The sequence below is a fragment of the Heterostelium album genome (genome assembly GCF_000004825.1).
Source record: "Heterostelium album PN500 unplaced genomic scaffold PPL_contig26, whole genome shotgun sequence".
NCBI lineage: Eukaryota > Evosea > Eumycetozoa > Acytosteliales > Acytosteliaceae > Heterostelium > Heterostelium album.
Genome location: NW_008805103.1, coordinates 370114 through 384697, shown reverse-complemented (window position 1 = coordinate 384697; position 14584 = coordinate 370114). Strand labels below are relative to the sequence as shown.

Genomic DNA, 14584 nt, shown 5'->3' with positions numbered 1-14584 from the left:
TTGTAACAAATTAAAAAATGGGGTGTGTTGTGACTTTTGAAAGTATCATTTTGATTGATGTGGATTAGGGGTGTTGTTCTTTTTTGATTTTGTTTTTAGAAATTTAAATTGAAATTTAATTTTTAATATATTTTTTTTAATTCCGATACCACTTGTTTTAATAAATTATGATGGTTAAAGATAGGAGATAAAATCAATCATATTAAATTTTAAATTTATATATTTTTAAAACAATTTAATTAAAATGAAAAGTTTTAAATTATTTTTATTTCTATTATTATTATTTGTTTATTTAGTAAATTCTTTAAATGTTATAAAAGTTATTGAAAAATCACCAGACATTAGAATTATAGATGATGAAGTAAATGAAGATCCAGGTATTTTAGTTGTGCAGGGATTGATTTCAAGAATTTTAGGTCCACAATTCATTCCTTATTTCAATTTGGTGTTGATCAATACAACTACTGGTCAACAGTATTTCGAGGTTTCTAGTGATACATCAGGTAGAACTACAACTATTACAATCAAGGCAGATACACCAGTTAATCTTGCAAGTGGAATCAATTTCTATTTGAAATATTATGGACAATGTTCATTCACTTGGACTGGTGATCAATGTAATTTAACTGCTTCAAACTTACCGGTTGTCAATAATCCCGTCAGTATCGATATGCTTTCGCAATACAGATATTATATGAATGTTTGTACATTTGGATATAGTACTGTTTGGTGGGATTGGCCTCGTTGGGAAAGAGAAATCGATTGGATGGCTCTAAACGGATATAATCTTCCACTTGCTTTTGTTGGACAAGAATATGTTTGGTATCAAGTTTTTGCCAATCTTGGACTCTCTGAATCAGAGATTCAAGCTTGGTTCACTGGACCTGCATTCCTCCCATGGAATAGAATGGGAAATGTCAATGAATGGGCTGGAAATTTGACACTCGGTTGGATGGCCGATCAAAGAGATCTCCAAATTCAAATCCTAACCAGAATGAGACAATTTGGAATGCAAGCTGTTCTTCCTGGTTTTGCTGGTCATGTTCCTGAGGCGCTAGAAACACACTACCCGAAAGCCAATATCACTCAACTCGGTGGCTGGGGAACATTCAGTGGTACCTACTATTTGAATCCAGACGATCCTCTCTTCTCAAAGATTGCCCAAGCTTTCGTTATCACTCAGAATCAATTGTATGGAACCGATCATTTCTATAATTTCGATCCATTCAATGAGTTGGAACCACCATCATCCGATTTAACCTACCTAAAGAACTGTTCTCAATCAATGTTTAATAATTTGATTGCTGCCGATCCACAAGGTATTTGGGTGTTACAAGGTTGGTTCTTAGTGGATGATCCCGAGTTTTGGTTACCACCACAAACCGAAGCATTCCTATCGGGTGTTCCTATTGGTAAGATGATAGTTCTCGATCTCTGGTCCGATGTCATTCCAGCATGGAATTCCACTAATTACTACTATGGTCACAATTGGATTTGGTGTATGCTTCACAATTTCGGTGGTCGTTCAGGTATGTATGGAAAGATTCCATTCATCTCAACAAATCCAATCGAAGCAAGATCATTGTCTCCAAATATGGTTGGAACAGGATTAACACCGGAAGCAATCGAACAGAATGTCATTGTCTACGATTTGATGAGTGAAATGGCATGGAGATCGACACCACCAGATCTCAAAGAATGGGTTGATCAATATGTCACCAGAAGATATGGCAAGTATATCGAAGTACTTGCATGACACCTGGTATGAATTGGTTGGAACCGTATTCAATTGTCCAATTGTAACCTATGGAGCCGAGGTGATATTGATTAGTGTCAGACCACAACTCAACTTGACAGCATCACTCTACTATGATCCAACTGTTATTTCCAAGGCATGGTCTGCCTTTCCTCTCGATTAACGACACCTCGATTACCAATACCTCGACATTCTCATTCGATCTCACAGAGATTACAACTCAGGCACTCATTAACTTGTTTATGACAAACGAACTCCAGCTGAATTCTGCATTCCTAAATAATAGTTTGGAGGAATTCAACAAGTATTCAGAGGCATTGTTGAGTATCATCCAAGATGTATATACCATTGCTTCGACACAGGAGATGCTGCTCGTTGGTCATTGGACGGCGAGAGCAAGAGCACTGACACCAGCCAATGAATCAACAAACCTCTATGAAATGAATGCACGTAATCAAATAACTCTTTGGGGACCAACCTACTCCGATGTACATGATTATGCCTACAAACTATGGGGTGGTCTTACAGAAGACTTTTACCTGGCAAGATGGACACTCTTTGTAAAAGAACTCCAATACTCACTCACTTCCAGCCAACCATTCAACTCTACTCTATTCCAAACCAACTGTGAAGCTGTCGAGGAAGTTTGGAATTTACAAACCTACCCATATCCAACCATCCCAACCGGTAACTCTTATGAAATCTCAAAGTCATTAAGAGAAAATCAATACAATAATTAAATAACAATTAAATTTATAACTAAATAAATGTATATAATATTTTATTTAAACACTACTTCTTTATCTTTTATTATATCATTAGCTCTAAAGATATCTAACTGTTTAAATTAATCAACGAATAAATAGTTGTTGATTTTTATATAGTTTTTTTTTAGCTTTTTTTTTTTTTAAAAAAGACAGTTGTTTGTATTTATATTTTATTTTATTTTTTTTAAAATATATATATATTTATCTATTTCTATGTTTTAATTAAAGATGTTTACTTTACATTATACAGGTAATGTAAATAGTAATACAAATAGAAATAATAGAAATACAAAGAAGAATAATAAAAATGATAGTTCATTGATGTATCAATCGTTTTCAAATGATTTGTTCAATAGCGAACTGAATGGAAGAAGACAAACAAGAAAAGAATCTAGAGATAGAATGATCGAACAAATCAATCTTGATTATATCATTCCGAATCTAAAACCAGACGGATGTCCATTTGCATTATCATGGAGTCCTGATGCTTCTTATATATCTGTTGCAACCAGTATGTTATCACCATAGAGTATATTATATAAACTTTAAAGTTTATTATATATTATTAATATTAACATTAATAAATTCTATTGTTAAAACATATAATAAATAAATAGATGATTCTGCAGATTTCTATGAATCTAATACAGGAAAATTGCTATATTCATTATCAGACAACAAACAGATGATATCAGCGATCAAATGGTTTAATAAACCATCATCTTTCGGTGATATCGACGAGCTTCCAACTCACACTCAAATACCAGCTCACGACAAAATCTATACATCAAGTCTGAACTACAATAGCTCTATAAAATCAGCGTACAACTCTTTCATTACATGTTCACTCGACAACACTATTAAAGTATATAGAAACTTTAGATTAGTAACTACTCTTACTGAACATAATGGTAAATCTATTATAACAATTGCTGTTACTACTACTATTATATTACTAATATTAGTTGTTTTCAATATTATTATCTACTTTTAACACTCTTAAACAGATTGGTTGAAAGCATTGGAATTATCATATGACGATGAGATTATGTTGAGTGGTTGTGCATCGAGTGGCATTTACATTTGGGATATGAATACGGCCACTGTAATGAGTAGAATAATCGATTCACATCCAAAGGTCAGTACCAATATGAACACTGTCAATTCAATCAGCTTCAAATCGCACGATAGGAATATATTTGTATCTGGATCAAGATTTGGATCGGTTCGTATGTGGGATTTGCGTACCGACCTAAGCAAACCAATCTTCCACCTTCAAGCACACAACAAACTTAACAATGTAAATTTTACACAAAACGACACTCGTATTCTCACCTCTGGAAGAACCAACTCACTTCGGCTGTGGGATCTTAGAACCATCTATAGTAATCCAACCTTTACACAAACCTATTCATCTAGTTTCGATCATGAACCTGAAATGTTTGTATTCAAACAATAACAATATATATTGATGTGTTATATTATTCTAATTTATTAACCATTGGTTAACTATTTTTAATTGTTACAGACATGATGGATTCATTAAGGAATATTTTGGACATAAATGTGGTGGATATAATCTTGGTACCAGTTTCATTAATAACGATCGTCATATTGTTACTGGATCAGAGGATAACTCTATCTATATCTATGAAACAGAGTCAGCGAAAGTAGTAAAGAAAATAGCTACACACAATAATCCTGTACATTTGGTAGCGGTACCTGCATTTGATGATATGAGAATTGCTACTGCCAGTCTGGAACAAGTAAGTTTAAAACGAATGTTATTTTAATATATGTATACTTACTATTTAAAAATCAATTACACTAGTGTAATATTCATATACTATCACCACTACCAAGAGATTCAGAGGATAGTCAAATACTTTATTCAAAGAAATACATTGGATTGACCGATGAGAATAGACCCAGCGAAGAAATTGCAGCACCCAAGAAGATGACAGGTCAAGATTTCCTACAGAGATTGACCACCGAGAAACTGATGGCCAAACATGGTGATCAATTATTTAAATACTATCATTCCAACGTTATGACACCTGAAGAATATGAAAACAATGATGGATTGTTTAAAATGGTATGTATTTTGAATTGTTATAATACAAACAACATATTAGACCAACAACTCATCATCATCTATCGATTTTTTAGCTTGCAGAAATAGAAACAGATTTTATTAAAGATTTGAGAGAGGAAATCAACAAACTTGGTAAAAGAGTTGGACTAAGTGGACCTGCTATGAATGAAAATGGTGAAGTTGATATAAATTTAATTTCACATCTTGAATCAAGTGGACTATTGGGTAATGACGATCTTGATTATGATTATACTCCAGTTGATAATAATAATAATAATAATGATAATAATAATAATAATAATAATAATAATAATAATAATAATAATAATAATACACCACGTATAGAAGATGATCTGGATTAGTGCATTATTTATGAACATTGGTTATCATTTAATTCAAATCGAAAAATTGAAAGCAAGTCGCACTAATTGATTTACAAAAGCAAACAATCATCATGCTCATTAATATAATCAGGTTGTTCATGCTGTAGAGTACATCATTTAAAACATATGAATAAAAGAAAGTTAAATGTTGTACTTTATAAAGTTCTTTTTTTTTTTTTTTTTAATCTATGTATTTGTTTTAAAATTAAAATAAAAACACACCCAATTTGAGTGAATTTTATAACCATACAATTCAGGTATCTTGTTATAGTTTATCTATCAGAAACATCAAACTCAACACCATCAATAATAATTGGAGAAATTTAACACAAAACACAAAGATACCTATATATACATAGTTTCTAATGAAACAACCAAGGATTAACTATTTTCAACATTGAAATGTAGTATAAAAAATCGAATGTTGATATTAATTGTGATAGATACTTATGAGATAATAAATGAGAGAATTGTGATGGTTTTGTTTATAGTTTAATTATCTATTGTTTTAAAAAATATTCTTTATTTCTTTCTCATTTTCCCTTTATAATAATTAATTAATTAGTCTTGTTCGTGGTGTCGGACACAATACTAATAGATTTTCATAGTCAGAGTGTAATTGCAATTAAATGTATATATTTTACACAACAAGTACTCAAAAACAAAAAAAAATTGTAAAAATGTGTAATCGAACTTCATACTTTTAATTACTGTTCAACTGTCCCCTCTTGCCTTTAATCAGTAAATAATGAATGGATTGTTTATTAGATTTTCTAAGCTTAAATAGCTTGGTGTTTGGGAAGACAGTTGCGGAAGCAAGTAGTTGATTGGAAATTAATAAATACAAGCTACAGTTATCATTGAATTCTCAAATAAATATACCCATTTTCAGCCCAGCCGGTACTATATGAATCTAAAGATATTAACAATTATTAATATGAATTATGGATATGAATGTTGATATATAATATTTATAAATATAAAAAATTATAAAATTTTTGGTGTTTTTAATAATTAATATTACTTGAGTCGTAACCCAAAATATTACAATTATCGTTGGCTATGTAACCGCTAATGATTATTATATTGAATTCTCAAATACAACACTCTTAGAACAATTGGCAAATTGAATCTATTGTAAAATGGAACTTACAAAAAATATACATCCCCTGTTTATTCTCCGATTGACCCGAGGCGATGGCAGAGGAGATCAATGACTTGGAAGCGGCCAGAGTTGATTGGAACAGATCAGAAGGAAGTGGATCTGGGCGAGTGCTTGTAGGAGTAACGTCTGGAAATAAAGTGGAAGATGACGGGATTTGATCGTTGTTGTTGTTACTATCAAGATCACTCATGCTGAGGTCATTCGTAGTAGTTGTTGTTGTTGGATCTATAGATGCTGTTGATCCAGTAGTTGTTGTGGTTGTTGTTGTTGTTGATTGATCGGTTGGATCTGTCATTTCTCACTTAATTGATAATCAATAATAATATAAAATAATATTTCTAATAATGTCTTTTATTTTTTTAACTTTTTATTTAATCTTTGTTTATTATTTAAATCTTTTATTTCCTGATTGAATAATTGAATCTTAATTGAATGAATCTTTAACGTCGCGTTAAACTCAATATATTCATTATTGAGAAGCTTGACGGCTGAGTGTTGATTACTTAATTTAGAATAATTTTATTTTATTTTTGGTGATTGTATTATATTAAAATAATAACAATAAAGATTTGAATAAATATAGTTATACAATTTTGGTGTTTTTAATAATTAATATAACTAGATGCGTAACCTAAAATGTTACAGTTATCGTTGGCTGCCGTTAATTTTATATAGCCGCTTATACCCCACCAAGTATTCCAGGAGTTCTTAATTAACCAGGAATCAGTTGCTTCATCATAACCGGTTAATGTTACTGCATGGTTGACAGAGGTATATTTGGTTGGACAATTATAGATACCGCTTCTGTAACTTTGGAAACCACCATCAGCTTGGAGTGAGATTGCAATTGGTCCAGTCTGTAAGGCAGCGATTAAAGCATCTTTGGTTTTGGCAGTCTGAGTGAAACCAGTAAAGGATACACGTGGAGTGGCAGTCTGAGTACAAGTAGTTTGAACACCAGTGTATTTGTTGGCAGACTCTGGTCCAAAACCAGTGGTCTTGAAGGTATTGTACACTGTAGTTGGCCAACCACCGTTACAACCACCAGAGATACAGTTCAAACCTTCTTGCTCAGAGAAATCGACTGTTGCAGGGTTGGCACCAGTCTTGATAACATATCTAGCTTCAGAGTTGGCAATGGCAGCAAAGATGTAACAACTTCCACATTGACCTTGATCTCTGACTGGTGTTGATTTCGATTGCCAATTGATGGTCTTTGATGTTGGAGAAGTGGTTTGTGTTTGAGTTGGAGTTGGAGTTGGTTTTGTTGTTTGAGTTTGGGTTGGGGTTGGAGTTGGTTTGGTGGTTTGTGTTTGGGTTGGGGGTTGGAGTTGGTTTGGTGGTTTGTGTTTGAGTTGGAGTTGGAGATGGGTTTGGAGTTGGAGTTGGGTATGGATTTACTCCCCTGTATGGTCCGACTGGATCAAAGTCACATAGAAAACGGTAGGTTCTACCACACTTGTTGACAGCACATGCAGCTGTCTTTCCTTTGGCAACGACAGTGTATTCGTGTAAGCAAGATTTTCCAGAGGCACATGATTTTGTGTTGAAATTATAATTGGCGGTAGTACCTCCAATGTAGTCCAAGATTACTTGGAGGTTCCAAGTTCCAGAGAAAGTTACAACGAATTCAGCTACTCTGGCTCTCTTTGAGAATGGTGAAAAACTGGTGGCACAAGTGTTCACATAGTTCTGCAAATTGGTTTCATAAGCGGTATTCCAAGTCAAAGTAGAAAGATCAGTGGTTGGAATTGGTAAACCATTATCTCTCCATCCGTTAAAAGTATTGAGAATTAAGGTTTTCTCTGCAGCTGTTAGAGCAGCTTGGGTTCTCCCTGTTATTGTTAACAAAACAACCAATAAAATAAGGAATTTCATTTTTTTACAAAAAATAAAATAAAATAAATAAATAATAATATTACAACAAATTTACTTTTTTTTTAAATACTTAATAAATATAAAATTGAAAACTTAAATTTGTTTAAATACTTTTGAAAAAATTAATTTAACTAATTTGTTAAAGTTTTAAAAATAGATTTTATAGTAATTGGGTATGGATTTTTTACGACAGTTTAAATTCATTGGTCCAACTTCTTTGTACTCTCAAAATCAGTGAATTGACTTTCCTACTATTAGTCAAGAGTGTTTTTCAAAAGCCAAGTAAGCCAATTGATATGGCATTTTGAATAAAAAATGGGGATATTAAATTTTTTCTCTTCATCTTTGCAAAGAAAAATATCGAAATATATATTAGATCGTTTTAATTAAAGTGCACTTTCGATATTTTTTTTTGGTAGTTGTTGTGAACATATAAAAGTTTATCATTAAATTACACCATAATTGTTAAAGTAGGGGGTGTTTGTGGAAAAAAAAAAATGGCAAAAATAAAAATGGAAATGGGGTGCAAAAAAACGTTGATCAAAAAACAAACCAAATTTAAGTTTATTTGTTGAAATTTTTGTTTTTTTTATCTTTAAGATAGAAGTGCTAGCAACAACAACTTTTTGACTTTTTTTTATAGTTTATTGGGCTACTGTGACTACAATAAATAATATATCCGGTTAAACTTGTTGTGTGTGATGGGGATAGTTTCATTTTTACCAAACCACCATTGTGCGTTTGGTCTTTAAATTGGCTGCCATTCTGATTCGCTTTGATATCGTCAATCGAATTAAAACGGTCACAATTAAACAAACAAACTTAAAAAACCCTCCGTTGAGCCATTACAAATAATCTATGAAAATCGTGAACAAAAAAACCAAATAGTAAATAGTGATAGGACCAAAATAAAAGATTAAATCCCTTCCAGATGGTTCCATATTTTTTAACTACTTTTAACCAGGCATTTAATTATATTAAACAAAAACTCTAATAATAGATAACTATTGGGTTTATTTTCTAAAACAACATATATATACAGATATACTTTTCCAATCAATTCAATTTATTTTATTCATAATTTTATTTACTATATACTTAAAGAATGAAAGTCTTATTTATTTATTTGTTGCTTAACAACTTTATTGGCAATTGCAAACTCACAAGGTACCGAGTATGACTTTGAAACTGCTTTCAAAAACTATGTGGAAGCCTATGGAAAACAATATTTAAGTTCAGATTATCAAGCGGCATTCGATGCATTCAAGGAGAATCTTGTTAAGATCCAAAAGGCAAATGACAACTGGTCAGGATCAAATGTCCATATCGAAGTTCCAGATAGTTCCAATATGAGATTTCTTTCTGCTGTAGACCCAATCATTTCATTCCCATCTGAAAGTTACCCAATGAGTAAGTAAACATAATTATTATATATTTATTTTTTAAAAACAAGAATAAATAATTAATTTTCTCTCTATTTGTAGTGGAATTAAATCAATTCAGTGATTTATCATTTGAACAATTCTCAGCAGTTTACACTGGTGTTGATGCATCATTGGCACCTGAAGCTGCCGCCGCTGCTGGACTTTCAACTGGAGCAATTGTTGGTATTGCTGTTGGTAGTGCTGCTGCCGTTGCTATTGTTGCTGGTGCAACCGTTGCCGTTGTCAGATCACGTAGATCTGCATCAGCCGAGATCGAAACATCACCAAAGGAAGAAGTTCAAATGAAACATCAATCAAGAGGTATCGATATCTTCAAGTGGAGAAGATCAAAGCATCAATCAATTACTGCTCGTTCAGTTCCAATTGATAAACAATAATTTAATTAATGATATTCATTAATCAGAATGTATTTCTAATATTTATTGAAAAACAAAACGAAAAAAATTCATAAACATAAAAAATATTTATTTATTATTCATTAATTTATTTATTTATTTTTATTATTAAAATAAATAAATCCTATTTCAAAATCTAAAGATAATTTCTTTTTTTTTAATTAATCTCTCAACTCTGGCTATCTTTAATACAATCTAATATTTTGAATATTGACACTCAATAAGTAAACAATACAACTCTAATCTAAACTATCTTTAGGATGTCTCTAATTGGTTGTGATGTATAAGATGCCAATACGCTTGATCCTACTTGTTGTAAGAACGTAATTGTATGTGATTGATTGGAGGTGCCTTCTTGCTGTTGACATGTACCTTTGGTGCTCTAACGAAGCCATTGGTCTTGGGTGAGTACTCGCGTTTCAAGTCTCTCAACTCGTGGATGTATCTTCTGTACTCCTTCTTGACTTCTGGTGCCATGTTCTGCTTCTTCATTGACCTGATAGTTCTTGCTTTACCAGTATCGCGTCTATACTTGTTTGCTGAATCTGAAACTGCCTTCTTCCATCCATTCTTTACATATCCATTATCTCCAGGTGTTGATCCAACAACTCCATACTGTCTTGGATCTCTTGATCTGAGTTCTTGCGCATTGAGAATGATCTTCTTTGGTGTCATTTTAGAATCAGTGTATATTAAATATATCTCAGTGATGACGCGTACTTCTAGTTGGTTGGTTGGACTGTCCACTGTTGCTGTTGCAGGTTGAGGAGCGATACTGTCAGAGTTGATCTCAATCTTTGTAGTCTTTGATCCAGATGTACATTTGCTCTTGAATCTAAAGTGCAATGTTAAGGTACTGATGAGAGTTGATACCAACAGCGTTAGTGATATAGGGTCCATGACTGCTTTACATATTGTAATACATAATATTGATCTACCATTCAAAACCCTCCAAACTATCCAAACTATCCAAACTATCCATCGATGCCCATGTCATTGGAGACCTAAGATGAGGAGGGTTAAGTGGATAGTTAAAAGTAAGGATGAATGGTTTACATTACCTTTCTATATGATCCATTCTCTTGCATCAGCGCGTTATAAGTGATGAACATGACGTCTACTGTGTAGGTCATATCTGAGACTATACCAGGTCCAGGAGTGATCTGAAGGAACTGGTTAGATGAGAATGCAAAGAAGCCACTGTTGATACAATCCTTGACGACTTGCAATGGATGCTCTGCAAGGTAAAGCCAGTAGATAGGTACTATCGTAGTCATGTCTCCAGCTGTATTCAATGCTTGATGTACTCATCTTAGGAACGCACCACTCAATCCATTGCTTCTCAGAAGTGTTGTCTTGTTGTTGTCAACGACATTGATTAGACACTTGTTCTCATTCACTGACAACGGTGAGAATGCATCCATACCTGCTGGTGACTTGTCATGTCTGATAAAGATACACATCATCGTGCAGAGTGCATCCACTTGAATAGGTATCTCTGTCATGACTCCATGTGTCAATCTTCCTGACCAAGTGATAGACTGTACATTCATGTAAGGGATCTTCAATGGATGCTTCCTTAATAGCTCTCTGTGTGCTGCTTCTAGAATGTCATTCTTCTTTGATGTAAGTCTTAGTCGGATCGCTCTCAAGATCAACTTTCCATCATTACCTGTGCCATCGAGTGGCTTGATTGGATTGGCTCTTGTATACACACTGATCAGTACGTCCTTGTCTATCGTTTGAGGATTGATATGACGCAGAAGTGACAGTGTCAATGGAAATGAGATAATGTAAGGATCTTGATTAGGTGCTAGACTGATCTGTGGAGTAATGAAGGTGTTAATGTCTAGATTAAACGTTGAATGCAGCCAACGAGCTAAGTTGTTCATTTGAATAGAACTGTAACTTACTGTACAACCAATCGCCTGTCATATTCTGTATGATCACCATTCAAACCAACCTCTATACGATCGATGAGGTATGGTCCTACGACTGGTCTGACTCGACTTAGTCTAATCCCCTCTAAATAATAAAAAAAAAAAATTTAAAAAATTTAAAAAATTTTTAATCGAACTTCATACTTTTAATTACTGTTCGATTGTCAAACCCCTCTTTGCCTTCAATACTTTCAATCAGTAAATAATGAATGGATTGTTTATTAGATTTTCTAATCTTAAATAGCTTGGTGTTTGAGAAGACAGTTGCGGAAGACAGTAGTTGATTGGAACATTGATTTGTAATTATAAAATACAAATCTACTGTTTTGATTGAATTCTCAAATAAATATACCCCGCTTATGATTTTTAATTAAATAAATAATTTTATTTTATTTTTGGTGATTGTATTATATTAAAATAATAACAATAAAGATATGAATAAATATAGTTATACAATTTTGGTGTTTTTAATAATTAATATAACTAGATGCGTAACCTAAAATGTTACAGTTATCGTTGGCTGCCGTTAATTTTATATAGCCACTTATACCCCACCAAGTATCCCAGGAGTTCTTAATTAACCAGGAATCAGTTGCTTCATCATAACCGGTTAATGTTACTGCATGGTTGACAGAGGTATATTTGGTTGGACAATTATAGATACCACTGCTGTAACTTTGGAAACCATCATCAGCTTGGAGTGCGATTGCAATTGGTCCAGTCTGTAAGGCAGCGATTAAAGCATCTTTGGTTTTGGCAGTTTGAGTGAAACCAGTAAAGGATACACGTGGAGTGGCAGTCTGAGTACAAGTTGTTTGAACACCAGTGTATTTGTTGGCAGACTCTGGTCCATATCCAGTGGTCTTGAAGGTATTGTACACTGTAGTTGGCCAACCACCGTTACAACCACCAGAGATACAGTTCAAACCTTCTTGCTCAGAGAAATCGACTGTTGCAGGGTTGGCACCAGTCTTGATAACATATCTAGCTTCAGAGTTGGCAATGGCAGCAAAGATGTAACAACTTCCACATTGACCTTGATCTCTGACTGGTGTTGATTTCGATTGCCAATTGATGGTCTTTGATGTTGGAGAAGTGGTTTGGGTTTGTGTTGGTGTTGGTGTTGGTTTTGTTGTTTGAGTTTGGGTTGGGGTTGAAGTTGGTTTGGTGGTTTGTGTTTGAGTTGGAGTTGGAGATGGGTTTGGAGTTGGAGTTGGGTATGGATTTACTCCCCTGTATGGTCCGACTGGATCAAAGTCACAGTAGAAACGGTAGGTTGTACCACACTTGTTGACAGCACATGCAGCTGTCTTACCTTTGGCAACGACAGTGTATTCGTGTAAGCAAGATTTTCCAGAGGCACATGATTTTGTGTCGAAATTATAATTGGCGGCAGTACCTCCAATGTAGTCCAAGATTACTTGGAGGTTCCAAGTTCCAGAGAAAGTTACAACGAATTCAGCTACTTTGGCACTCTTTGAGAATGGTGAAAAACTGGTGGCACAAGTGTTCACATAGTTCTGCAAATTGGTTTCATAAGCGGTATTCCAAGTCAAAGTAGAAAGATCAGTGGTTGGAATTGGTAAAGCATTATCTCTCCATCCGTTAAAAGTATTGAGAATTAAGGTTTTCTCTGCAGCTGTTAGAGCAGCTTGGGTTCTGCCTGTTATTGTTAACAAAACAACCAATATAATAAGGAATTTCATTTTTTTACAAAAAATAAAATAAAATAAATAAATAAATAATATTACAACAAATTTAATTTTTTTTTAAATACTTAATAAATATAAAATTGAAAACTTAAATACTATTGAAAAAATTAATTTAACTAATTTGTTAAAGTTTTAAAAATAGATTTTATAGTAATTGGGTATGGATTTTTTACAAGAGTTTTAAATTCATTGATCCAACTTTCTTTCTACTCTCAAAATCGCATAATAATAATTGACTTTCAGGAGTGTTTTTAAAAGCCAAGCAAGCCATTTGTTATGGCATTTTGAATAAAATAAAGGGGGATATTAAATTTTTTCTCTTCATCTTTGCAAAGAAAAATATTGCACTTTAATTAAAACGATACTAGTTTATATGGTAACTTTTCTCTTTAATTGAAAATGGATCGTAAAAAAAAAAAAATCTTTTTGGTGTGAGTTGTGGTGATCATAAGTTAATCGTTAAAATACACCAGAATTGTCAAAGTAGGGGGTGTGTGGCAAAAAAAAAAATGGCATAAAGAAAATTGGAAATGGGTTGTAAAAAAAAGTTGATCATAACAAAAAAACCAAATTTAAGTTTATTTGTTGAAATTTTTGTTGTTTTTTTTTATCTTTATCTTTAAGATAGAAGTGCTAGCAACAACTTTTTGACTTTTTTTTTATAGTTTATTGGGCTACTATGACTACAATTATATCTAAATAATATATCCTTTTAAACTTGTTGTGCGTGATGGAAGATGGGGAGTGTGTGGATAGTTTAATTTTTACCAAGCCACCATTGTAATTTTGGTTCTTTTATTTGGCTGCCGTTTCGATTGGCTTTGATATCGTCAATCGAATTAAAACGGTCACAATTAAACAAACAAACTTAAAAAACCCTCCGTTGAGCCATTACAAATAATAATCTATGAAAATAGTGAACAAAAAAAAACCAAATAGTAAATAGTGATAGGACCAAAACAAAAGATTAAATCCCTTCCAGAACCATATTTTTTAACTACTTTTAACCAGGCATTTAATTATATTAAACAGAAACTCTAATAATAGA

The 14584-nt window shown here is 33.0% G+C and overlaps 6 protein-coding genes across 6 annotated transcripts; 3 read left to right on the top strand and 3 right to left on the bottom strand.

The window, feature by feature from the left end:
• Window positions 1–17: 17 nt before the first annotated feature.
• Window positions 18–2496, top strand: naglu (alpha-N-acetylglucosaminidase; the record flags this gene model as incomplete). The annotated part of the gene is made up of 3 exons (XM_020582615.1): window positions 18–42; window positions 297–1734; window positions 1893–2496. The coding sequence occupies 3 exons, from the start codon at window positions 18–20 to the stop codon at window positions 2494–2496; spliced, it is 2067 nt and encodes a 688-aa protein (XP_020426969.1).
• Window positions 2497–2751: 255 nt separating this feature from the next.
• PPL_11867 (WD40 repeat domain-containing protein) lies at window positions 2752–5083 on the top strand (the record flags this gene model as incomplete). The annotated part of the gene is made up of 7 exons (XM_020582614.1): window positions 2752–3034; window positions 3141–3434; window positions 3531–3963; window positions 4052–4289; window positions 4355–4618; window positions 4693–4957; window positions 5061–5083. The coding sequence occupies 7 exons, from the start codon at window positions 2752–2754 to the stop codon at window positions 5081–5083; spliced, it is 1800 nt and encodes a 599-aa protein (XP_020426968.1).
• A 426-nt stretch (window positions 5084–5509) lies between these two features.
• PPL_11866 (uncharacterized protein) lies at window positions 5510–6461 on the bottom strand (the record flags this gene model as incomplete). The annotated part of the gene is made up of 4 exons (XM_020582613.1): window positions 5510–5543; window positions 5884–5914; window positions 6026–6072; window positions 6166–6461. The coding sequence occupies 4 exons, from the start codon at window positions 6459–6461 to the stop codon at window positions 5510–5512; spliced, it is 408 nt and encodes a 135-aa protein (XP_020426967.1).
• Window positions 6462–6768: 307 nt separating this feature from the next.
• PPL_11865 (uncharacterized protein) lies at window positions 6769–8044 on the bottom strand (the record flags this gene model as incomplete). Its single annotated transcript, XM_020582612.1, has 2 exons — window positions 6769–7380; window positions 7568–8044. The coding sequence occupies 2 exons, from the start codon at window positions 8042–8044 to the stop codon at window positions 6769–6771; spliced, it is 1089 nt and encodes a 362-aa protein (XP_020426966.1).
• Window positions 8045–8541: 497 nt separating this feature from the next.
• Window positions 8542–9866, top strand: PPL_11864 (uncharacterized protein; the record flags this gene model as incomplete). The annotated part of the gene is made up of 3 exons (XM_020582611.1): window positions 8542–8544; window positions 9157–9454; window positions 9529–9866. The coding sequence occupies 3 exons, from the start codon at window positions 8542–8544 to the stop codon at window positions 9864–9866; spliced, it is 639 nt and encodes a 212-aa protein (XP_020426965.1).
• Window positions 9867–10190: 324 nt separating this feature from the next.
• PPL_11863 (uncharacterized protein) lies at window positions 10191–13530 on the bottom strand (the record flags this gene model as incomplete). Its single annotated transcript, XM_020582610.1, has 7 exons — window positions 10191–10719; window positions 11095–11169; window positions 11289–11531; window positions 11602–11685; window positions 11798–11909; window positions 12014–12180; window positions 12407–13530. 7 exons carry the CDS (start codon window positions 13528–13530, stop codon window positions 10191–10193), a joined length of 2334 nt encoding a protein of 777 aa, XP_020426964.1.
• Between the last annotated feature and the right edge of the window lie 1054 nt (window positions 13531–14584).